Source organism: Emydura macquarii, unplaced genomic scaffold (assembly GCF_026122565.2).
Source record: "Emydura macquarii macquarii isolate MOO-44397 ecotype Brisbane River unplaced genomic scaffold, CSIRO-AGI_Emac_v2 contig_2422, whole genome shotgun sequence".
Lineage (NCBI taxonomy): Eukaryota > Metazoa > Chordata > Testudines > Chelidae > Emydura > Emydura macquarii.
The window spans coordinates 21,644,598-21,665,127 of NW_027132559.1; the positions used below are offsets into that span (position 1 = coordinate 21,644,598).

A 20,530-nucleotide genomic window follows, 5' to 3' on the forward strand; every position below is an offset into this window, starting at 1 on the left:
TGCTGTAGACCCCACAGTGACAGAAGGGGTTTTTCCACCACTGTAGTGAATCTGTACCCGGTAGCTAGGTTGACAAAATACTTTCGCGATAGTTATCCCGCCACCTAGCTGTGTCTACATGAGTACTAAGTCAAGCTATTTGTCTGATAGGGTGTGAATCTTTTCACAGCCCAGAGCTACAAAGCTAAGAACTTACTGGCTCAGACCAATGGCCCATCTAGCCCACTATCTTGTCTTCCGACAGTAGCCAATGCCAGGTGCTTCGAAAGGAATGAACAGCACAGGGCAACCAAGTCTATCCCTTGTCATCCACTCCCAACATCTGGCAGTGACCTATGTTTTAGGTATAAACCGAGCGTGTTGGGTTTTTCCTGAGCTTGCTCTAGCTCCAACTACAGGTGCTCCCAGGCAGGCCTCAGCTGATGCCCTGCCCTTTGCAGTGAGTCCTCCCGCTGCCGGCTCTGCGGTGGTACTACGCTGAATATCTCACTCTCTCCTCTGTTTAAGTGCATCCCGCTGGAACTGAGGGGGAGGAAGCAGCGGGCTGCTGCAGCCCAGGAAGAGACAGCGCAGGAAGGGGGAGGGGTCAGTCCCCCTCTTCTCCCCCGGCCGGCCGCGGGGAAGCCGCTCCCTCTCCCGACTAGTGCGAGCACCAGGCAGCGTTTCCCCGCGGCAGGAAAGGGTGGCGAGGCCCGGCAGCGCGGGCCAGGCTGGCAGCGCCTCGAGCCTTTGCTCTCCAGGCCCGGCACTGCCCCGTTACCGTGGCGAGATACGGCCGTGGCGGCCGCGCGGCAGGCAGTCTTGAGACGGGGAAGGAGGGGATCTCCGCAGCGCGTGCGCGCCCCGCCCCCGGCTCACGCGCTCCTCAGACTCCCCCCTCCCCGGCTACCGCCCAGCGTCGCCTTGTGGGGCGGGGCGCGCGGTGCAGGGTCTGCGCCTTCTCCTACTTCCCACGCGAGACTGTCTGCCTGGCGCCCGCGCCCTCGAGGCACCTACGGAGCGTTCACTACTCGGGGCGGGAGGCCTGCCGTGGGACCAGGCATCTCCCCCCCAGGCCCCGGCTGACTACGCCATGGAGCGCCGAAGACCCACACAACATGGCTACCCCCCTCCTCCTCCATCCTCACTTCCGGAGAGAGAAACATCACTTCCTTCCTTCCCCCTCCCCCGCCTCTAACCCCATGAGAGGGCCGATGTCTGACGTCATCATGCCGCGCCGCAGCGAGGCGCTCCTCCAGCCGCACGCTACGCTCCAGGTTGTCGAGGCACCATGGCGACTGCCGTGGAACAGCCGCGTTCAACGGCCGGGCCGCTGCCCTGCCCGGAGGTCCCGTCTTTCGCGGCCGCCTGCGGCCTGATGCGCAGCCGCTACTCGTGCCTGGTGCTGGCGCCGCATCGGAGGCACATCGCTCTGGCGCCGCGCTACCTGAACCAGAAGCGCACGGGGATCAGCCACCAGCTCGACGCCGAACTGCGGCGCTACTCGGAGAGGTGCGAGCCGCGGCGGGTACAAACCCTCCCCCCGGCCCCGCGCTCGGAGACGGAGCGAGCCCCTCCCCCACCCTCCGCCCCAGGCCTGAGATCCTCGAGCAACCCCGGGCCGCCAAACGCCTTCTCGCCCTGCCGCCGAGGGCCCCGTGTGGCTGAGGCCTCCCTCGCCAGCGACTCAAGAGTCCCCAGCGGGGCAGAGACCCAACCGCGGGGAAAATCCCTTCCTCTTCCCCCTCCCCCGCGCAAGCTTCGTGCTGTCCAGAAATATTCAACCGGCTGTCTTTCCTCTCCCTGTGTAGCCTCAGCGGTGTGCCGGTGGCTTATGACAACGTCAGAGTCGTGGGTGAATTAGGTGATATTCATGATGACCAAGGTTTCATCCATTTTAACATCGAGGCTGATTTTGTCATTTTCACTCCCAAGAAAGGAAAAAAACTTGTGGTATGTAAAAAAATACTTTGGTTTGTATGTATATTTTGTAGTCAGTATAGTTTATCTTAGCTATTAAGGAGATTGAACAATTGAATTTAAATCAGTATTTGTCCATAACTGTAACAGTACTTAACTACCTTATCTCCATTCTTGAATCTGTTTTTCCTGCTAACTTATCAACTGTAGGTGCAACAACTGTTGTTGTGCCAGTCCTAGGATATTAGAGAGACAAAGTGAGTGAGGTAATATATTCAATTGGACTAACTTCTGCTGGTGAGAGAGACTAGCCTTTGTGCTACATGGTTCTTCAGTTCTGGGAAAGATGCTTAGAGTCAGCTAAATGCAAAATAAAACAGATAGTTTAGCATAAGTATTTGGTGATAAGTATCTGTAAGACCCATGGATATTGAAAGGTGTGTTGGGGGGAACCCCATCATAATTTTTTTTTCCTAAACCCTCCTCTTCCGGCCTTCAGACAGCTCCCTGACTGCTCCATGCGTATAATCAGAAGCAAGGTCCCCACAGACTAAGACACACACTCAAAGTGGCACCAGACACAGCCAGACCAGCAGATGCAAAACCTGCAGACATATCTCCACTGCTACAGTGATCAATATCCACAAAACACACCTTTCAAGATCCTTGGTCCTATTTGTCCATGTCACAGCATGTGGTGTACCTCAGCCAGTGTACTAAATGCCCCAATAACAACTGTGAGTGAAACTAGTTAGTCACTATGCTCTCAAATGAGCTTACACAGGAAAATGATAAAAGACAAAAATACCATGTCACCTGCGGGTGAACATTTTTCACAAAGCAATCACTCTACATCTGACCTCACCATCAAAGGAAACCTGCACAAAACTTTCAACAGACAAACCTAGGAGCTTAAATTAATAACTTTGCTAGACACTAAAAATCATGGGTTTAATAAAGACACAGAATTTATGATTTATTACAGCTGTCTGTAACCCACTAACCCCTTTTTTGTCCTATGACTGCAGGGGTGTTAATGGGCCACTTTACCTTGAATGGTCCCTTAGCATATATGCTAACTACTTATGCTAAACTATCTGGTCAATCTTGTGTTTAGTTTGACACTGTTAGTACTTCTTCCAAACCCGAAGAGGAGTTCTGGACAGGTTTACACTTAAAACACTACATCAGTGCAGCCGCACCACTGTAGTGCTTACATGAAGATGCTCCTATGCCAACGGGAGAGCTCCTATCGTCGTCATTAATCCACCTCCGCGAGAGGCAGTAGGAGATTCGGTGGGAGAAGCTCTCCCATCAACATAGCACTGTCTACACTGGGGGTTAGGTCAATAGAAGCACTCAAGTGTGGATTTTCCACATCCCTGAGTAGTTATATTGATATAAGTCTGCAGTGTAGACACACCAACTCAAAGTGACACCAGACACTGCCAGACCAGCAGATGCAAAACCTCTAGCGCAAAAGCTTGTCTCTCTCTCGCCAACAGAAGTTGGTCCAATAAAAGATATTTCTTCACCCACCTTCTCTCTCAACTGGAGGTGTGTTTTTGCTCCCAAAGGAGGACTGATAACCTAGTACCAGTACTGGTTTATACCTAAAGTAATAAGTAGTTTTATCCATTTATCATAGGTACAAGCATTTGTGGTTATGAAGTGCTCTCTACTGTGATTCTGTTCTGTTTGCAGAAAAGAACAAAACAAAGAATTTTGCTCTTGAGCATCTCAAAATAAAAATTAGGCATATGGATCACCTAAGAGCTTTAATACAGACATACCTCTGTGTGAATGCTTGCAAGTTTCAGAATTCAAAAAGTAGGTCAGAATATTGGCTTACTTATGTTGAGACACTGCATTTTTTTTAGATACAGCAGTTTAATATATTAACATTCTGTCCCCACTTTGGCAGTTTTGATTAAGTCTACTTCGTGAGTCTTAATGGTAAAATAAACATATAATCTTACAGAACCTAGGAAAAATTCTGCTGTCAGGCCACTGTACATATCAGTGGAGAGACTATCTAGAGACTTAGTAGGTCTGAAGCTGCAAACAAATGTTAGAATGTGAAACTGAACATCAATAGTAATAGTGCTGTTTAGGAAAATAGAACATTTAGAATCCTGTTCACAAGCTGTATTTACACCATTTTCTCCTTATCCATCCTTCCCTCTCCACATACATCACACACCTCAAAAAAACATGTAGAGACTTTGAAAGTGGCTTATTCATATAGTGGATTAATGTGTTGCTTACATTTTTTTTCAAAGACTAGTTCAAAATAGAAAGAGCTGATCCCTTGGACAGACCTGTAATAGTGGGGAGAGTCCGTCATGTAGGTGCTCACTAAGACCAAATCAGTAGTTGAACACTCTTTCCTTTGCAGCTGAGGGTTCTAATTCTGATTTTTAAATTTGAAAGACTTTACAACAATTTTTAAAATGTGGCTTCCATTTGTACAAGTACTAAACCCATTTACTGTGCAAATTGATCAAGTGAATTTGCATGTGTAAACTTTCCTTTGTATAGGAGTCTACACACAAATTTACAGTGTGTGCAGGAATGAAGGTCTCTTACAAGTTGTGTCCCTTAAATGTTGTTGTTGTCTCATGTTTTTCTTTTCTTCTTCCAGGGCGTGATCAATAAAGTGGCCCCTAGTCATATTGGCTGTCTGATACATGGGTGTTTCAATGCTTCTATCCCTAAACCTGATCAAATGTCAGCTATACAGTGGCAAGACCTTGGGTTAAAAATAGGAGATAAACTGGAATTTGAAGTGTTGTATTTAGATTATGATGCAGCTGGAGTATTCTTCATTCGGGGAAGACTGAATAAAGACAGGTACAGTGCTATACTAGAGGATTTTTTTCAAACTGAGTTAATTTAGTGTATTTATTTATTTAAAAACTTATTACTTAAAATCAGTGTCTTTCCTTAACTCTGATTTTTTTCCCATATGAGATTTATAAATGCTTTCTATATAGCTATGAGAATTATATTTTAAGTCAGATTTAAAAATCTGCTAATAAAATGGCCTTACAGGATCAGACCAATGGTCCATCTATCCCACTGTTGTTTCTGGCAGGGACCAATGACAGATGCTTCTGAGGGAATGAATAGAACAGTACTTTTGAGTGGACTAATAGTCATTGAAGGATGACCTTATCTAATTCTTTTTTAACCCAGTTGTACTTTTGGCTTTCACAACATCCCTGGCAACGAGTTCCACAGGATGACTGTTTGCATTGTCTGAAGAAGTACTTCCTTATGTTTTAAACCTGCTGCCAATTAATTAAATTGGGTGACCCCTGGTTCTTGTGTTAAATAACACTTTCCTATTCACTTTCTCCATATCATTCATGATTTTATAAACCTCTGTCATATCCCCCTTTTAGTCAGCTTTTCTAAGCAGAACAGTCCCAGTCTCTTTAATCTTTCCTTATATGGAAACTGTTCCATACCCCTAATCATTTTTGTTACCTTTCTCTGCGTCTTTTCCAATTCTAATATATTTTTTTAAGATGAAGCAACAAAAACCTGCATGCAGTATTCAAAGTATGGGCAAACTGTGGATTTATATAGTGGCATTATATTTTCGTCTTATTTATCCGTTTCCTAATGGTTCCTAACTTTTTGTTAGCTTTTTGGACTGCTGCAGCACGCTGAGCAGATATTTTCAGAGAACTATCCATGATGACTCCAACAGCTTTCTTGAGTCATAACAGCTCATGTAGACCCCATCATTTTTTGTATATAGTTGGGATTATTTTTTCCAGTGTGTATTACTTTGCACTTATCAGCATGAAATTTCATCTGCCATTTTGTTGTGCAGTCACCCAGTTTTGTGAGATCCCTTTGCAGTCAGCTTTGGACTTAACTATCTTGAGTATTTTTGTATCTTCTGCAAGTTTTGCCATCTCACTGTTCACCCCTTTTCCAGATTACTTGTGAATATGTTGAGCGGCACAGACCTCATTTCAGATTCTTGGGGAATCTCATGATTTATATTATACCTTTTTTGTGCTTGGAGACTTAAATATTTTGGATTAATCCACTTTTATACAAAAATTTTTTTTTAAATCAAAGTTTTTAATGTGAGTAACCTGACCTGCATATCACTAACTGCATGCAATTATAAAATGTCTTGTTCAGTGTCTAGGTTAATTTTTAAACAATGTTTAAACAATGGAAGCTGCATAAAAAGGAAAAAAAACCAAAGTGGACCAAAGTGGCAGATAATACTAATCGGAGGAATTGGAATTTCAGAACTAATGCTAATTCTTTAACAGAGTAGAGATTAACCATGTATTGGAAATTGGACATGCATTAACAGGTCATAAGTTCCTTTGTTTGTTATTAAAATACCGTATTTTTTTCTACTTGAATTGCTGTGATTTTAGCATAACTCCCAGTTTTCTGTTATGTACCCCATGTAATTATTGCATTTCAGCAAAGTTTAACATCATGAAGTATTAAATATTTGTAGAGATCTCATTCTGTACATTCTTGCTTATTTTGTATGTTTCTTTAATTACAGTATGCAATCCAAATATCCTGAAACAGTAACTGAAAATACGAAGAGTAGAGATGAAACACCAAAGAAAAAACACAAGAAAAGAGAGAGAAGAAATTGTGAGTTAGAAAATGGCACAGAGGATGTTGCAAACAATGCAGATAATGTGGTGGAAGATGCAGAAGAGCAGAATGCCGATACAATAAATGGATTTTATGATAAAAAGCGAAAGAAGAAGAAAAAACATAAGGAAGAAAAGCAGGAACCTGAATTTCATGGAAGTGACTCTAGAGGTTACCCAAGTGACCATAAAAAGGCTAAAAAAAAGAGAAGAGAACATTGTGATACAGGTGAAGAGAGTGAATTATCTCAATTGTCACAAGAACCCAAACCCAAAAAGAGAAAGGAATGACAAATAGACTGAAGTCTGAAAGTGCCTTGTTTGAATGTAAGATTGTCATAGCCTTTCAGAAGTACTTGATAAACTTCCAATAAAATCATATTTTCAGAGTTTGTATATTTCAACTTTTAACTTGTGTTACAGTAGCACTTGGAGTCCCAGCCGAGATCCAAGGCCCCATTATGCAAGGCAATGTAGATATACTCATATACATTTTTCAGAGATGTCTCTTACTATCCAGAGATAAAGGGTGGTAAAAGAGGCAGTACATTATCCCTATTTTACAGATGAGGAACTGAGGTACAGAGATTAAGCCTGTGTCTACATTGATGGCAGCACTGTTGGCGCTGCTAAATCGATTCTGCAGGATCGATGAGTGGGTCTCCATTGCCACTGATCAAATCAATCTGGAAGTCGATGCCACTATTCAACCCCCGCCAAAAAGAGTAACGCTGCATCGATGGGACGACATTTCCTGTCGGCACACTGTAGTGGGGACACTGCGGTAGGTATAAGTTAGGAAGTTGACTGAAGATATGCAATCTACTCTACGTAGCTTGCACATCTCCCATCAACTGCTGCCGAATTTTGCCGGCAGTAGACATAGCCTAAGTGACTTGCCCAAAGAGATACAAGAAGTGTTTGGCAGAACTGGGAGTTGAACCCAGGTGTCCTGAGTGGCAGTAAGGACCTAATAAGAACATGTTTCTTTTGTTAGTGAAATTAAATGGGGTACTCAAATGCAGGCTTTTAGTCCTTAAATTTGAAGTATTTTTAATGCCGCAAAGAAAACTAATTTTTTTAAAAGGAGGTAGATTCTAATGGTCTCTAGATTCTAATGAATTCAGTGAATATCGTGTTTTGGGATGCATCTTAAAACAAATTCCAGAGCATTCAAGCGTGCCAGGGTATACCTGAACCATTTGCAACAGAATTTACAGTGTGCTATTCTAAATGGGGGAAAATATCTATTTGGAGAACTGGTCCCTGTGGTATTTCAGGAGGAGTAGGGGGGAGATTAGGAGAACTGCACTATTGTGAAACTCCATTTTGTTCCTATGTGGTTCCATTTCTTCGGTAATTAGATTTCACCAGACTTCCACTGAGAGACTGACAGTTTTATCAGACTGTAACATCACCAAGGATCCTAGTTTTCTGTGATTTAAAAAAAACAAAATTCTCCAATTAAAAACATAAAAATCCACATTTTTCCATGATTAAAATCAAACACTGAACTTTAGTTTCCCTAGACACAATACCTATATATATGTATCATTTGAACACAATGTTCTATTGATATATTTACAATTCTTAAGCAAGTTCAAAGCCTACCAGTGCCATCAATCATTATAATAAAATTAATAGAATTGTCAAGAAGAATTTCTTACATATACTAAATTCAGAAAATTTATTTTTTTTAAATGCAAAAAAAATAAAGTGCAAATTGCTTTTATATTAACATTACTCACTCAGTCCTGGTTGTTAAAATAGAGTTGCAGCATTCCAGCCACATTTTCATCTTTCAGACATTGCTGTTGAGCACAAAAAAGAACCTCAAATTTGCTTAAACTTCTTTCCACATCAGCTGAATTTACTGTCAGTTGGAGGAGAACCACTGTGTGTTTTGCCAGGCTGGAAATCTTCAACAGCCATCCAGAAGTAAATGAGAACATCTCCAAACGTGTCTTTGGCAATCCCTAAATGCACTGGCCATTCCATGTTGCATTCAGCAGACAGCTTTAATTGTGGTTTCACAGTTTCATAATCTGTACAAGCAGCACCTGTTTGTTTAGGATCCAGTGCATAAACAGCATGGAGAAAATCAGTTGCTGGTTTATTTTTTAGGTTCTACTGTCTCAGTTTATCAGCAGTGCTTTGAGCAGCTGCAGATCTGTACACATTATGATGATGCAAGATGCTGCAGCCATGAAATTAAATCCAGGACAATGTTGTACACTTTGTGTATTTGGCATTTTTGGGACTGTAGAACATCCAGTTCTGTGACCAAGTGTCTGCAGTTCTCTGCAATGTGTTTCAGGTCAGTGTGCATGTCTTCTACCGCTGGCTGGCTACAGAACAAATGTATCCTTATGATCCATTTATTTATGCTCCACAAAACTGGTAATAATGTACATGGTAGTTTACACAATTGAACCATGTATTCCACCTGGTCACAGCTGGTTCATGTGGAAGTGTTGGCAAATCAACACTCTGTTTATTTAGGTATATCAAAAATAGTGCACAACAAGCTAGAACTTTCACTAAAAGTAACTTCATCAAAGCAACAAAGGATACCTCGCCAAGTGTTTCCTGCTGGAGTGACTACTAGTGCATAGCAACAAATATATACACAGTTTGACCACAGGTTGCAAAGCACATCATTCCTAGCCTTTGCCATGTAGCTCAGACTGTCTGTTACAAATGCTAATATTCAGTCAAGTGGGGAGATGCTGAATTCCCCCATACAAGAAATCAAGGCTTGTGAAACAGTTGCATGATCAACTTTTCTGAGGTACACTGTCTTTACAAGCTGTGGTGCAATAATGTCAGCATGCTTAGGAGGATCTGCTTTGTGCACCTGAAATAAAATGTTGCAAAGTGGTCTATTTTGGAAGTCAGTTGTTTCATTGGCAATCAAGGCAATGAAGTTTCCTTTCAGGTCCTTCAGATGGTGCTGTTTTTCCTCTTCAAAAAGTAATGGGAATATAATTGATCTGATTTGGGAATGGCACTGCCTCCCTTAATGTGCTTCATAAGAAAATCTCTGACAACAGGTTAATCAATTTTATACGAAGGAATGTCTGCTTTTACACACATTTGAACAAAATATGAAGTGACAGTTTCACACTGTCCTTTGGCAGTTGTAAAACGCTGAAACAATCCAGTTACATCCAGTACGTGGTTGATATACAGTTGATGATGATCATGCTGTTTTTGTTTCTTTTCAGTCAGTTCGTTTAGCGCTTTCCATGTGTTCTATAATCTTCTGCCTTCTAACTCATCTACAGCCTTGCTGCATGCAGTACAGAACAGCACATAACCATCAATGTGAAATTTGTCCTTGCCAAAATCAGTGACATGGTCTTTAGGGGTGATTTTTAAGGTTTTCAGCATCTTTCATAACTTTAATTACATGTGGAGGCTGAAGTGAAATTTGAGATGCATTAAAACATGAACCCCTATATGCTGCTGGGTAATCTCAATAAACTGCTTCTGGCTTATAGGAGTTTGTTTAGTTATGTAAATTTAAAGTGTATTCAAAAATCAACCACAAGAGGGGGAGGTTGCCTGCATTGAATAAGTGACACTGGTACTTTCAGTAAAATTTAGTTAATGTTTTCATTTTTTCACAAAACTAAAGATTCTTTGTAAAAAAAAAACCAAAACATAAATTCTGCATTTTACCATGGCAAGCTGATTTCTTGGATCCCTCCTCATCACATTTTTCCAGAACTTTCTGCAGTTTTATTCGTGAGTTAGTAGTTGCTTGGAGTTATTTGTATAAAATGTGTGCTGCTATATTTGGATTGAAGCCTTCATCGTGCTAGCTGCAAATTTCAACATATTTATGTTAGGTGCATGCAAATATAGAAAGAGTATCTTCCTGATTGTTGGACTAGGGCCACTGTGGTATCAGTCCTCTCTTTCAACCACCAGATATGGCTTTGTATACAATGGAAAAATAAAGTATTAAGTGTTAACTCACATTTTGATTAAGAACACCTAATTTCCCTATGTGGTGGATTGTTACTGGAATTTTTGGGCTTTCAAAATGTGCTTTAGGACTGTTCAGTGTAACTGCATTCTTCTGAACAGCCATCATGGTAGGAGTGCAGGATGACTACACCTGAAATGTTTTCTCACCTTTTTCACTTCCATTTGCTCAGATAAATTGTGACCTTGTTTTTGTTCATTATTAGTTGGCATCAGCAATTGGACATAATAATCTTCCACATTCTCTTCTGATGTAGAAACAATTTTGTAGGCACTCACTTCTATGGATATTTTTAGCCATTAAAAGTTCATTTCTCAGGTTAGATCAAACATCTTGCACTGATATCCCTATGGATTTTTAGCTTTTTTCCCACTTCACAGTACCTGTGTTTAAGTCTGTCCATAGGAGTGTAGCCAGAGTGAAGTGCATTTGTCTTTCAATAGTTACACATTTTGTATTTTATTCAAGGTAATGTTCACATTAAATTTGTTTAAGCAGGTTGTGAGCTTCTAAGTATCTGCCTTCCAGTTGTCTTTGACACAAGCAACTACCCTTTTCCAGACAAAGACAGATTACACCTGAAAAAGAAATGAAGAGCTCCTGGACGTTTTGAAACGGGGACTTAAATTGCTATTTTCAAAATACATGATAGCAAAAATATCTCACCTTGCAAGATCAAACTTAATGGTCTGTTTTCCTTTAGACAGTCTCATTGAATGGTACACTGGTTTTTGAATCCAGGTTTTGATTTAGAGCTACTTTACTCATGACTTAACCTTTTGCTTAGAATGGCTTTCATTGCTGCTCATTTATTTGGTTGTTTCCTACCTTTTCTTTCAACATGACTAAAGTTGAAAGGTCAAATAGCAATATATGTTATGTTTACAGTAGTGCCTAGAGACCAAGGAAGCATGGTGCTGTCTTGTGCTAGGCACTATACAAACAGTAGTAGATAGTCCTTACCCTGAAGAGCTTACAGTCTAAATAGACAAGATGGACACAGGGTAGGGGAAGGGGTATGATGTAAGCAGAGCAAATAATATGATGGCAATAAGTGGCATATGAGTACCACAACTTTTTCTGGTGGGGAGTGGGAGGTTAGGTGGGGATAAGCTAAATGGGAAGGGAAGGAGGGTGAAGGAAACAGGGTAGACAGGAAGAGGGTAAGAGGGACAGGTATGGAGTGAAGCCATGCTTAGGAGGCTCATAAATGAGATGAGCTAGCCAGCTTCTTATAGGACTCTTAGCACCGGCTCTGCCAATGCTCCAGAAGCTTCTAGTCAATCCCTTTGCACTTCACAGCTCTAGCTGTAGCAAATAAGTTGAGCACAACTCACTACAGCTCTGTTACAAGGGACTCAACTAGTTTCCTTGCCACCTCCTAGATAATTCTGACTCCTGTTTTCTAATAAGCATAACAATAACCTTGATGATCTCATCACTTAATTATTTAGAATAATTTTCAATCACCACTGGAAGAGTAATTTCTAGTACCAGACTAAGAGAAAAAAAAAAGTCAAAGCTCTATTACATGTGCTTTTTACTGCAAAAAAGTGAGGCTTTCACAACCCTATATCAAAGGTAGCATAGTACAAAAATAAGTTTCTCAGCACCATTTTTGCTTGTAATCCAGCCAGAGAGAGACTTTGATTTGAATTCCTTCTGTGCATTTGACTGCAGTTCTGCAAATCCATAGAGCTACATAATAGGCTATCTGGGGGTGCTGAAACCAGCCACCTGAAAAATACAAGAAATCTATCACATTGATCACAGAATCTTTCTTTAACTCAAAATCTATAGCACATAAATATGTCCGATGTCATGTACCATTTTCTAGGTCCCACCGCTCCACCTCTGGCTTTTTGACAGATAAAAGGAAAATTAAAAATAAATGCATTATTTTTGGCAATAGTTGTGCTTGCTGAATCTGAATAAGCTGTTTTTCCCATGTTGCAGATTATATAGTATTCCACTGATTAGATTTCTGCTCAGTGAACATGATACCATATTACAAGTTGTCTGTGTGCAATTGGATATATCAGACAATGAGATCTACAAAATAGTTTACTGTTTTCTGTCTTTGAGGATAAGTCAAGGAAAGACTTAAACAAACGCTTTTCACGGTTGGAGCCAGTATTGGCAACTTCATAGCTAAACTGTTGATGTTGCTGAAGACAGTGTTTTGGATTAGTTAACTATGGCAACAAAACTTAGATTTTGAAAAGCAAATTGTCACTTCATGCATGACTCCAAAGGGGGAAAAAAATGATTTAAAGAAAAATGTAAGATTTTCCAGTATTTCAAATTAACTAAGGAAAGAAGCCAAATTTGTACATTTTCCATAAGAGTTTCCGTAAGTGAAGTCCGGTCACTATAAATATTTAGCTTGCTACATTCTCCAGGACTACAAATGGTGAGTTGTGTAGAAGTTTGATTCAGGCCAAGATTTTTAATTGTAAAGAACAAACACTTGTAAGGCTGCCTGCAAGGCCAGGGATTAATGTCCTTTTGTTGATTTCATAGGTGTAGGTTTATTTTTGACTTTTTAACATCACTTTAGATTATGCATATGGCTGTTAAACAGTGATTTGTTTGTGTATATGTGGCAAATAGAGGATTACAAAATAAGGTTAAATCCTAGTACCAAGACGGATGGTTAGGTCATTAAGATCTTTGCCATTGGTGTGAGGCAGTGTGGTCTCCTGAGCTTGATAAGGAGGGACCACTATATGCCCCCTGGTGGGTGGAGCCAAGCCAGCCCTACCCCCTGTGCCGGAAGCAGAGGGGTGGGACAGGAAGTATAAGAGGCAGGCCCTTCAGTTCACTTGGAAGGGAAAAAGTGAAGAAGGCAGATGGCTGTAGCCTGGTACAGGACTCCAGCCCTGCTGCCAAGTCATATAGTGCCCTGACCCCAGAGGAGACCAGCTGTGGAGAGAAGCTGCTGGGACTGCTGCCTGCTGTTTACCCAGAGGAGACTGAGGACTCTCCGATGACAGAGCCCTATCTACCAGTGGACTGTGGTAGGGAGTAGCCCAGAGAAACTAGACAGTCTGGTTGTGCTGTCACAATATGAGTCAGCATGTTGTGGTAGGATCCCCTCTGACCCAGTAGCGGGACCAACTGCCCCTTTTAGGGCGGTGGGCTGATATCCGATGGATATCTGATGATATCCCCCATCCCCTGTCACCACCCCTTGCTTCCTTGTCTCTTACCAACTCTCCTTCTCTCTAGGAAATGATTGCAGGGTTCCTTCCTTCAGCCTTATCAGACCTGACTTTCCTTTGGCGTAGGGGTTGCTAGGTGTCTGGTCTTTGACTAGGAAGTCTGGTCCAAAGGGGACCTGTACAGGGTCCAGTCAGATGTATTGACTAGACACCAAAAGTCTGATTACTGCAGGGGACAGGTGATGAGTCATCAACCTGCACCAACCCTTGCTCAGCCGGGGCCACCTCCTACCTGCATCTCGTGGGCAGGCAGACTCTATTTCGGGCTGCAGCTCCCATCCCAGCTTTGGAATAGAGGGAGCCCAGGTGGGAAGGGAGGAAGGTGGAGCTTATCTAGCAACAACGAAGGGGGGAAGGGAAGAGCAGCGAGCAAGGGGGGATGGGATGGGGGAGGTTCCAGCACTCCTGCTATAGGGTCTGGTTTTCAGAAATTAGAAAGTTGGCGTTCCATAAGGTTAATTGTTCCTTTTTTCCTACTTAAGCCTTGTGTGGCATAGACACCCCATCATCTGGTCCCTTAAGTGATCACTATATTATATTCATTAAGGAAACAAGTGTAAATACATGACTGACATTTTGGGCTAGTCACACTTAAAAGCCCACTTTTGCCCCCTGTCCCATTCCCTATCCTTTTTTCTTCCAGTGCCTATTGGGTATGGAAATTGTCTGCCTAGGGAAAAAGAGAAGCAAATCTGCTCCTTCTTTCTGACATTGTGATTACAAGTACAGCACTGTTAAAAATGACCTTGTCTAAACTGCTCCTTCTGGAAACTTTGAGTCTATTATTTTTTTGTGTCACTGTAGCATTCAGAGGCTTCAGTCAGTATCGGGGCTCCATTTTATTAGGTATTGCACAAATATATTGTCTATTATTTATATTGCAGTAGTGCCTACAAGGCCCTAATCAGCAATCAGGGATCCATTGTGCTAGGTACTGTATGATAACTATAACGGGACAATTCCTGCTTGAGATCTCACAATCTAGCATTATGACAAAATAAACCAGGTGACTATATGAGCAGTTAAGGGTGCAATGGGATCAAAGACGAGGAAGTAGTAAAGATGAGTATGCTATTAAGAAAACAGGTTCTGGTCAGAGATTACCTATGGTAGAACATGTGTTGTAATGTTAAACCTAGCTGCAGTTTGCAATGATCACAGTCCTGAAATTAAAAAATGCATAGTAAAAGTAAGAGAATTTATTTGTATTTTTTTTACAACTACTTCTTTTGTTGCAAGAATCATGTTTCAGTCTGGAGAGAGGGGATTGGAATAACCACATTCTTTCATATGCTTTGACTTTGAATTTGGTCCAGCAAGTGTTTATAGACAGGGACAAATCAAGTAATAAATGTGCCATAATCTCAAATAGACCGTATTACTCAAGCAAAAATCATAACCACAGATTTTGTTCCATTTTCCTTTGGAGCTCCAGATAGTCAAGATATTCAGAGCTATTGAAGTTTAGTCACTGCATAAATGCGTATTTGGTTTGTTAATTTATTTTCAGAACATAGCTAAAATAGAAAACAAAAGTATTTAGCAAATGAATTACTTGGAGGTATAAATTACAACTTTGGCCCCTCTTTCCAATATATATATTGCTCATTGCTTTAGTTAATATTAGGAGTTTTTAAATGGGCATGTGCTTTTGTAGTTTGCAATACTGGCCAAAGTTTTATAAATGTACATAATTCCTAGAGGCCTGGAAAGCAGGGTCCACTTTAGGGCCACCATATTGTAGTGGGAGGAGAGAGAATCTGCAATCAATACATTAGCTTGTTGCCATTTCCTTTGATAGGATAAATGCAACAAAGACAATGGCAGCTGCAATAGATTGATACTTGAGCAATAAAAAATGCAAATTGGGGTTCTCTACAAATTGATGTTCTCCCACAGATGTTTTAATTAATAAATGGTCTATACAGATGAAAGTAATAAACATCTTATCAAAAGTTAGTTTACAGAAACTCTTACCAACTCAAGGACTTGTTTCAACTACTATTGAAGTAAAAAAAAATACTTCAAATGACTTCAAAGGAAGTTGGATTGGACACCCATTAGCCTTGATGTCACTGCCTCATTTGCATTTTTCACAATATTATGTGTAATATACTACTGTATTTTGTATTTGCTTTCTCCTAATAAAAATGACAGCTTCTTAGTAAGGCAACAGTTTTGTTCTGAATATTTCAGATAGCTTGTTATCAAATGCTGCCCAGGTTGGGAATGACAAATTAGTGACATCTGATCTCCATCCATCTATATGAGAAATAAATATATTATTTGCATTACAGTAGAGCTTAGTTGCCCCAGCCAGGATCAGGGTCTCAATTCGGTAGGCACTGTTCAAATGCATTGCAGAAACAATCTCTTCCCCAAAGAGTTTACAGTCTAATTAGACAGATAAAAATCCTCCACAACCTCTCTCTCCCTCCCCAATGCACCCTTTATCTGGAAATTAAGAAATTTGCTCAAGGTCACACAGATGATTGATTCAAACCATTCTCAAAAGGGTAGTCGTCCATCTCACTATGGAAAAGGAAAAGCAATGTAATTGGTGTAGATGTTGGTAATATCTGTACAGCAGCCAAAGACTAAACGGCAATGGAGACTGAACTCCTAGAGGCGGATGTCTCACCACAATATGTAAAAATGGGTCTGAAGTGAAGGCCCACATGTTAACTTGTGATGTGATTTAAAAAAAAAAAAAGTATTAAAAGAAAAAACCTGGATTTCCAGGCAATCTCTAAGAATGTGGCTGAGAAATAGTATATAGGGAAACTTGCATTTGATGCTGCAAATGCTTTATAATTTTGTCTTATGTGAGGATTTTCTTGTTTTAAATGAGTTTGACGTTCACTTAACACGTTTAAAAGGTAAATACTAAACACCAAATTTTCCTGGTTTCTTTAGGAAGAGAACACTTCCTATTACACATGCATAGTTTTAAAGTTCACCTCTGACATTTTTTAAGAAATACTTTAATGAGTAGCTTGAAGGGCTAGGCAGCCTAGTGGTTGGAACAGTTGACTTCCAGCCCCTTGTTTCCCTGGTCGAGGTGCCCCAGTCTTTAAGGCAGTGGGGTAGAGGGACCCAGGCTCTCCCAATCAGCCAAGTCCCAGCCCAGGGTCTTTAGTGAGTCAAGCCCTGCAAGGAATCTGTGTCCATTGCCTGAGCTACTTCGTACCACTCTCTCTTCAGTTTGGGGCATGGTCCCTGTAGTTCAAGTCGCTATGGTGGCTTGTCTCTGGTAGTTCCCCTCTCGTGGTCCTTGGGCGGCATCCTCTGGTTCCTCTGTGTACGACAGCCATAAGTTTGGTGGGGCCGGAACCCTGCAAAGTCTCTGTGGTTTGCTCACCCAGTTATCTCAGACCAGGTGCTCCTAAGTCGCTTCCACCGTCTTCTTTAGCCAGGGAGACGGTACTTATTTTCAGGTGTCTGCATTGGCCAGCAAGCTATTGAGCCTTCCTCTCAGGTGGGAAGGGAGGTAACTTGCTCCTTCATCTTTGTCAGTCAGCCCCAACTGAGCCAACTTCTCTCCTTTTCTTCCCCCTCCGGACCTGTCATTGGCTGTAAGTACAACAAGGTGCTAACTGGGCCCAAAGGCTTTCTTAACCCCTTCCATGCAAGTGGATAGTTTCTCTACTTCATCACGTTAAGATATTAAAACTTGGACTGCCAGCCTTTCTTCAGTCAAGTGAATGGTGTTAGGGGGTGGTTGTGAGGTCTTTTTGGCAGTAAAGAACTACTGTGGATTTGTGGGTAATTATATATATTTTATCTAGGTATTTAGGACCATATCCGAAGCTCATTGAAAGACACTGATGAGTTCAGTTTAGGATTAGGCTTCGTACCATAGTCATTTCTAGGATAATGGAGAATCTATTCGCATTCAGATTTTGCAAAAATATCTTAAAATATAATCCCAAATACTAATTCAAGTTCAGCACCATTTTGTTCTTGGTTGTTTTCTACTTAGACTTGAAGTCTGTGACACAAGTATTATGATTAATGTTAGGAAATGCTGTTTCAAAACTCTTTATCTTCATATTAATAGAATCCAACAACGTGTCCCTTTGTAGGCAAAATAAATTCCCAAAAGATTAATCTCCCTTCAATTTATGAAAAGGTCTTACAAATATACAAGCAATTATTGTGTTTGAGTATGTCATTTCAACTTCTCAATATGTAAATTGTGCTTCAGAGAGAAAATACCAGAAAGATGTTGGCAAATTGGAGTAAATTCAGATCAATAACAAAAAATGATTCCAGGACTGGTGGGCTTATTATGAGTAAAGATGAAAAGATGTTAATTTGTAGTCAAATATTGACTGAAGGATGGGGGTGGAAATTAGATAAATGTAGGCTGAATATCAGTGAGATTTCCTGGACTGACAGTTTTCCAATGGAAGTGGTATAAATTCCAATACTTAAGTCATTTAGGTGTGGGTTCAGCAAAAGCACTTAAGCATCCCTTTCAGCAGTGCTAGCCATGTGCAGTGCCTGTGCTTGCCAGCAGGATAGTGCCAGTTCTCTGGCAAAAGCAAGAGGGTCCTGGGGCAGGCTCTTTGCCCTCAATATCTTGTGTTGAACACATGCAACAATTTGTAAGCAAACTAAGGGGGGAGATAAGTAAATGAGCTATCATTTTCTATGCTTCTTTTAGTTTGGTATTGGTTTTAGTGAATTTTTGTTGATTCTGTGCAAGAACAAAAAGTCAAATATATTTCTATACTTCAATCATTGTCTTCTTTTAGGCAGAAAATACAAAATTCTGCTGCATAAATATTTTTCTTTTATGCTTGAAGTGATATGTGATTTTTTTTTTTCTGGAACAGATTTAGCTTGTATTTTGGGTTTATATTCTTTTAGAACATGGTGGAGAAAACAATTCTCCATAGTCCAAAAATATATTTTAAGTAGAGAGGCATGGAGGATAAAAGTTCTGTTTTGCAAAGGATTTGGAAATTTCAAAGTTTGTCTCATTTCTGAATAGGAACAAAAACTGAAAATTTCAAACATTCTCTGTGAAGGAAAATTTGACTTTTTTATTTTGTATTATGTAATCAAATAACAAAAATTCAAAATGAAAGGTCATTTCAAAATGAAAAATCAAAACATTTTGTTCCAAAAATATTGAAATGGAGCTTTTTCAAATTAGGCAAAGAAGTTTTAACAGAGTTCTTTCTAAACAAAATTCTGGCAAAATTGATCTGATTTCATGAAATGTTTCATGAACATTGCAACAGTACTGTATATTCCGATGGAATATGTTTCCATCCAAATTTGTCTGACCAGCTGTAATGTTCAGGATAATTTTTATTTGAACCATTTACTTTGCAATTCCTTTGCTGTTGTGGGAATTTCAGGCAAGTATGCCTTGATAGAGAGTGCTGTTTTCTTTCACATCGTGCCACATGGTGGAGTATTGCTTTATCTATAGTCCTTTTCACCATGTGAGTTCCCAAAGAGCTCAATACTCTTCTTGTACTTAAAATGATCAGGTGAAGTTTCTGTTTGGCATAGAAAGATTATAGTATATTTCAGTCTTTATAACACTAAACTCAGTTATTGCTCAAATGTGAATGTTTCAGTAGCACACCAATCTTGATTGTCAGTCATTATTCAAAGCATGGGACATTTTGATCCAGAAGGGACACTTATACATGTTGTATTACTTAAACCTTTTGACTATTACTATTATTCCAAAGTCTCAACTAAAAGAACAATTGCTTTTCTGTATTAATATTGTTTTTAGTCTCCTATGTAATCTAACACATTTTTCTCCTGTCTTGCTATATACAAGCCACTTCGCTTATAGCTGCTTTCACTCTAGCATCTTTATTGGAAAACTGTTCATTCAGGTAAAAAATTAACGCATCTAAAACACAGCATTTCTCTCTAGGCAATATTTCAGCAGGATGAGATATAGGTATAGCAACAACAAAAAAGAATATTGAACCAATTGAAAGACTATATAAGTGATTTTTATACCACAAGACACAGCATTTAAAATTTGCTTCTTGTCTCGCATTAGACCCAACTCATTCTGATTATCAATGCCACACAAGTCTTCAACCTTCCAGATTCTTGCTTTTTTAATCTAAAGACAGAAAAGTTTTTATTACATAATACATACTCTACCAGTAGGCTTTCTTCAGTGGTGTGGATTTACTTCTATTCTGGTATTCCAAATTTCCCCAATACATTTTTTTTTAAAAAAGAAGTTCCATATGATTTCCTTAGCTTAAGTACAGTTCATTTTCTATTTCTGCCTTCTGCAGTTGACTTTTACAAGTTTTGAGACTGATAGCAGGTTAATGACTTCTCTGAACATTGATGCAAATATTGAGAAGATGTTTGAAGAAGTCATCCGCAAACATTCTCCTGAAATTCACATATATAACTAGTACCTTTTTAGGGAACACAATTTACCAAAAGCATGGAAATGGGGACAACTCCCACCACCTTGTCCTACAAACCCTTACTCACATGCATAATCCTCATTTATGAGTCTTGTCTGAATTAAGTCAATTGGACTACTCAAGTGCTTAGAGTTTAGTCAATTGCATAAGACTTTGCAGATTAGAACCGATCTAGGAGGAGGGATGTGGAAGGGGAAACAGCTCCCATTGACATCAATTAGTTTTACACCAAGAACAAGAGTAAAATATGGTTCAAACTGTCAACTACAAATAACTTAGTAAATGGGAATTATTATTGTGGTCTAGATTCTGTCACCCCTACTTGCACTGAGGAGTACC

The 20,530-nt window shown here is 40.4% G+C and overlaps 1 protein-coding gene across 1 annotated transcript; it reads left to right on the forward strand.

Moving 5' to 3' along the window:
- The first annotated feature begins 1,226 nt into the window (after positions 1-1,226).
- POLR1F (RNA polymerase I subunit F) lies at positions 1,227-6,935 on the forward strand. The gene is made up of 4 exons (XM_067561672.1): positions 1,227-1,491; positions 1,791-1,932; positions 4,544-4,752; positions 6,449-6,935. Exons 1-4 carry the CDS (start codon positions 1,271-1,273, stop codon positions 6,834-6,836), a joined length of 960 nt encoding a protein of 319 aa, XP_067417773.1. The 5' UTR covers positions 1,227-1,270; the 3' UTR covers positions 6,837-6,935.
- The last annotated feature ends 13,595 nt before the right edge of the window (positions 6,936-20,530 follow it).

What these genes read in the sequence shown, in the direction of transcription:
- POLR1F (XM_067561672.1), top strand. Translation starts at nt 1,271, where the DNA reads ATGGCGACTGCCGTGGAACAGCCGCGTTCAACGGCCGGGCCGCTGCCC. An exon ending in CTGCGGCGCTACTCGGAGAG is followed by an intron (nt 1,492 to 1,790) that starts GTGCGAGCCGCG and finishes CTCCCTGTGTAG; the next exon opens with CCTCAGCGGTGTGCCGGTGG. An exon ending in GGAAGACTGAATAAAGACAG is followed by an intron (nt 4,753 to 6,448) that starts GTACAGTGCTAT and finishes CTTTAATTACAG; the next exon opens with TATGCAATCCAAATATCCTG.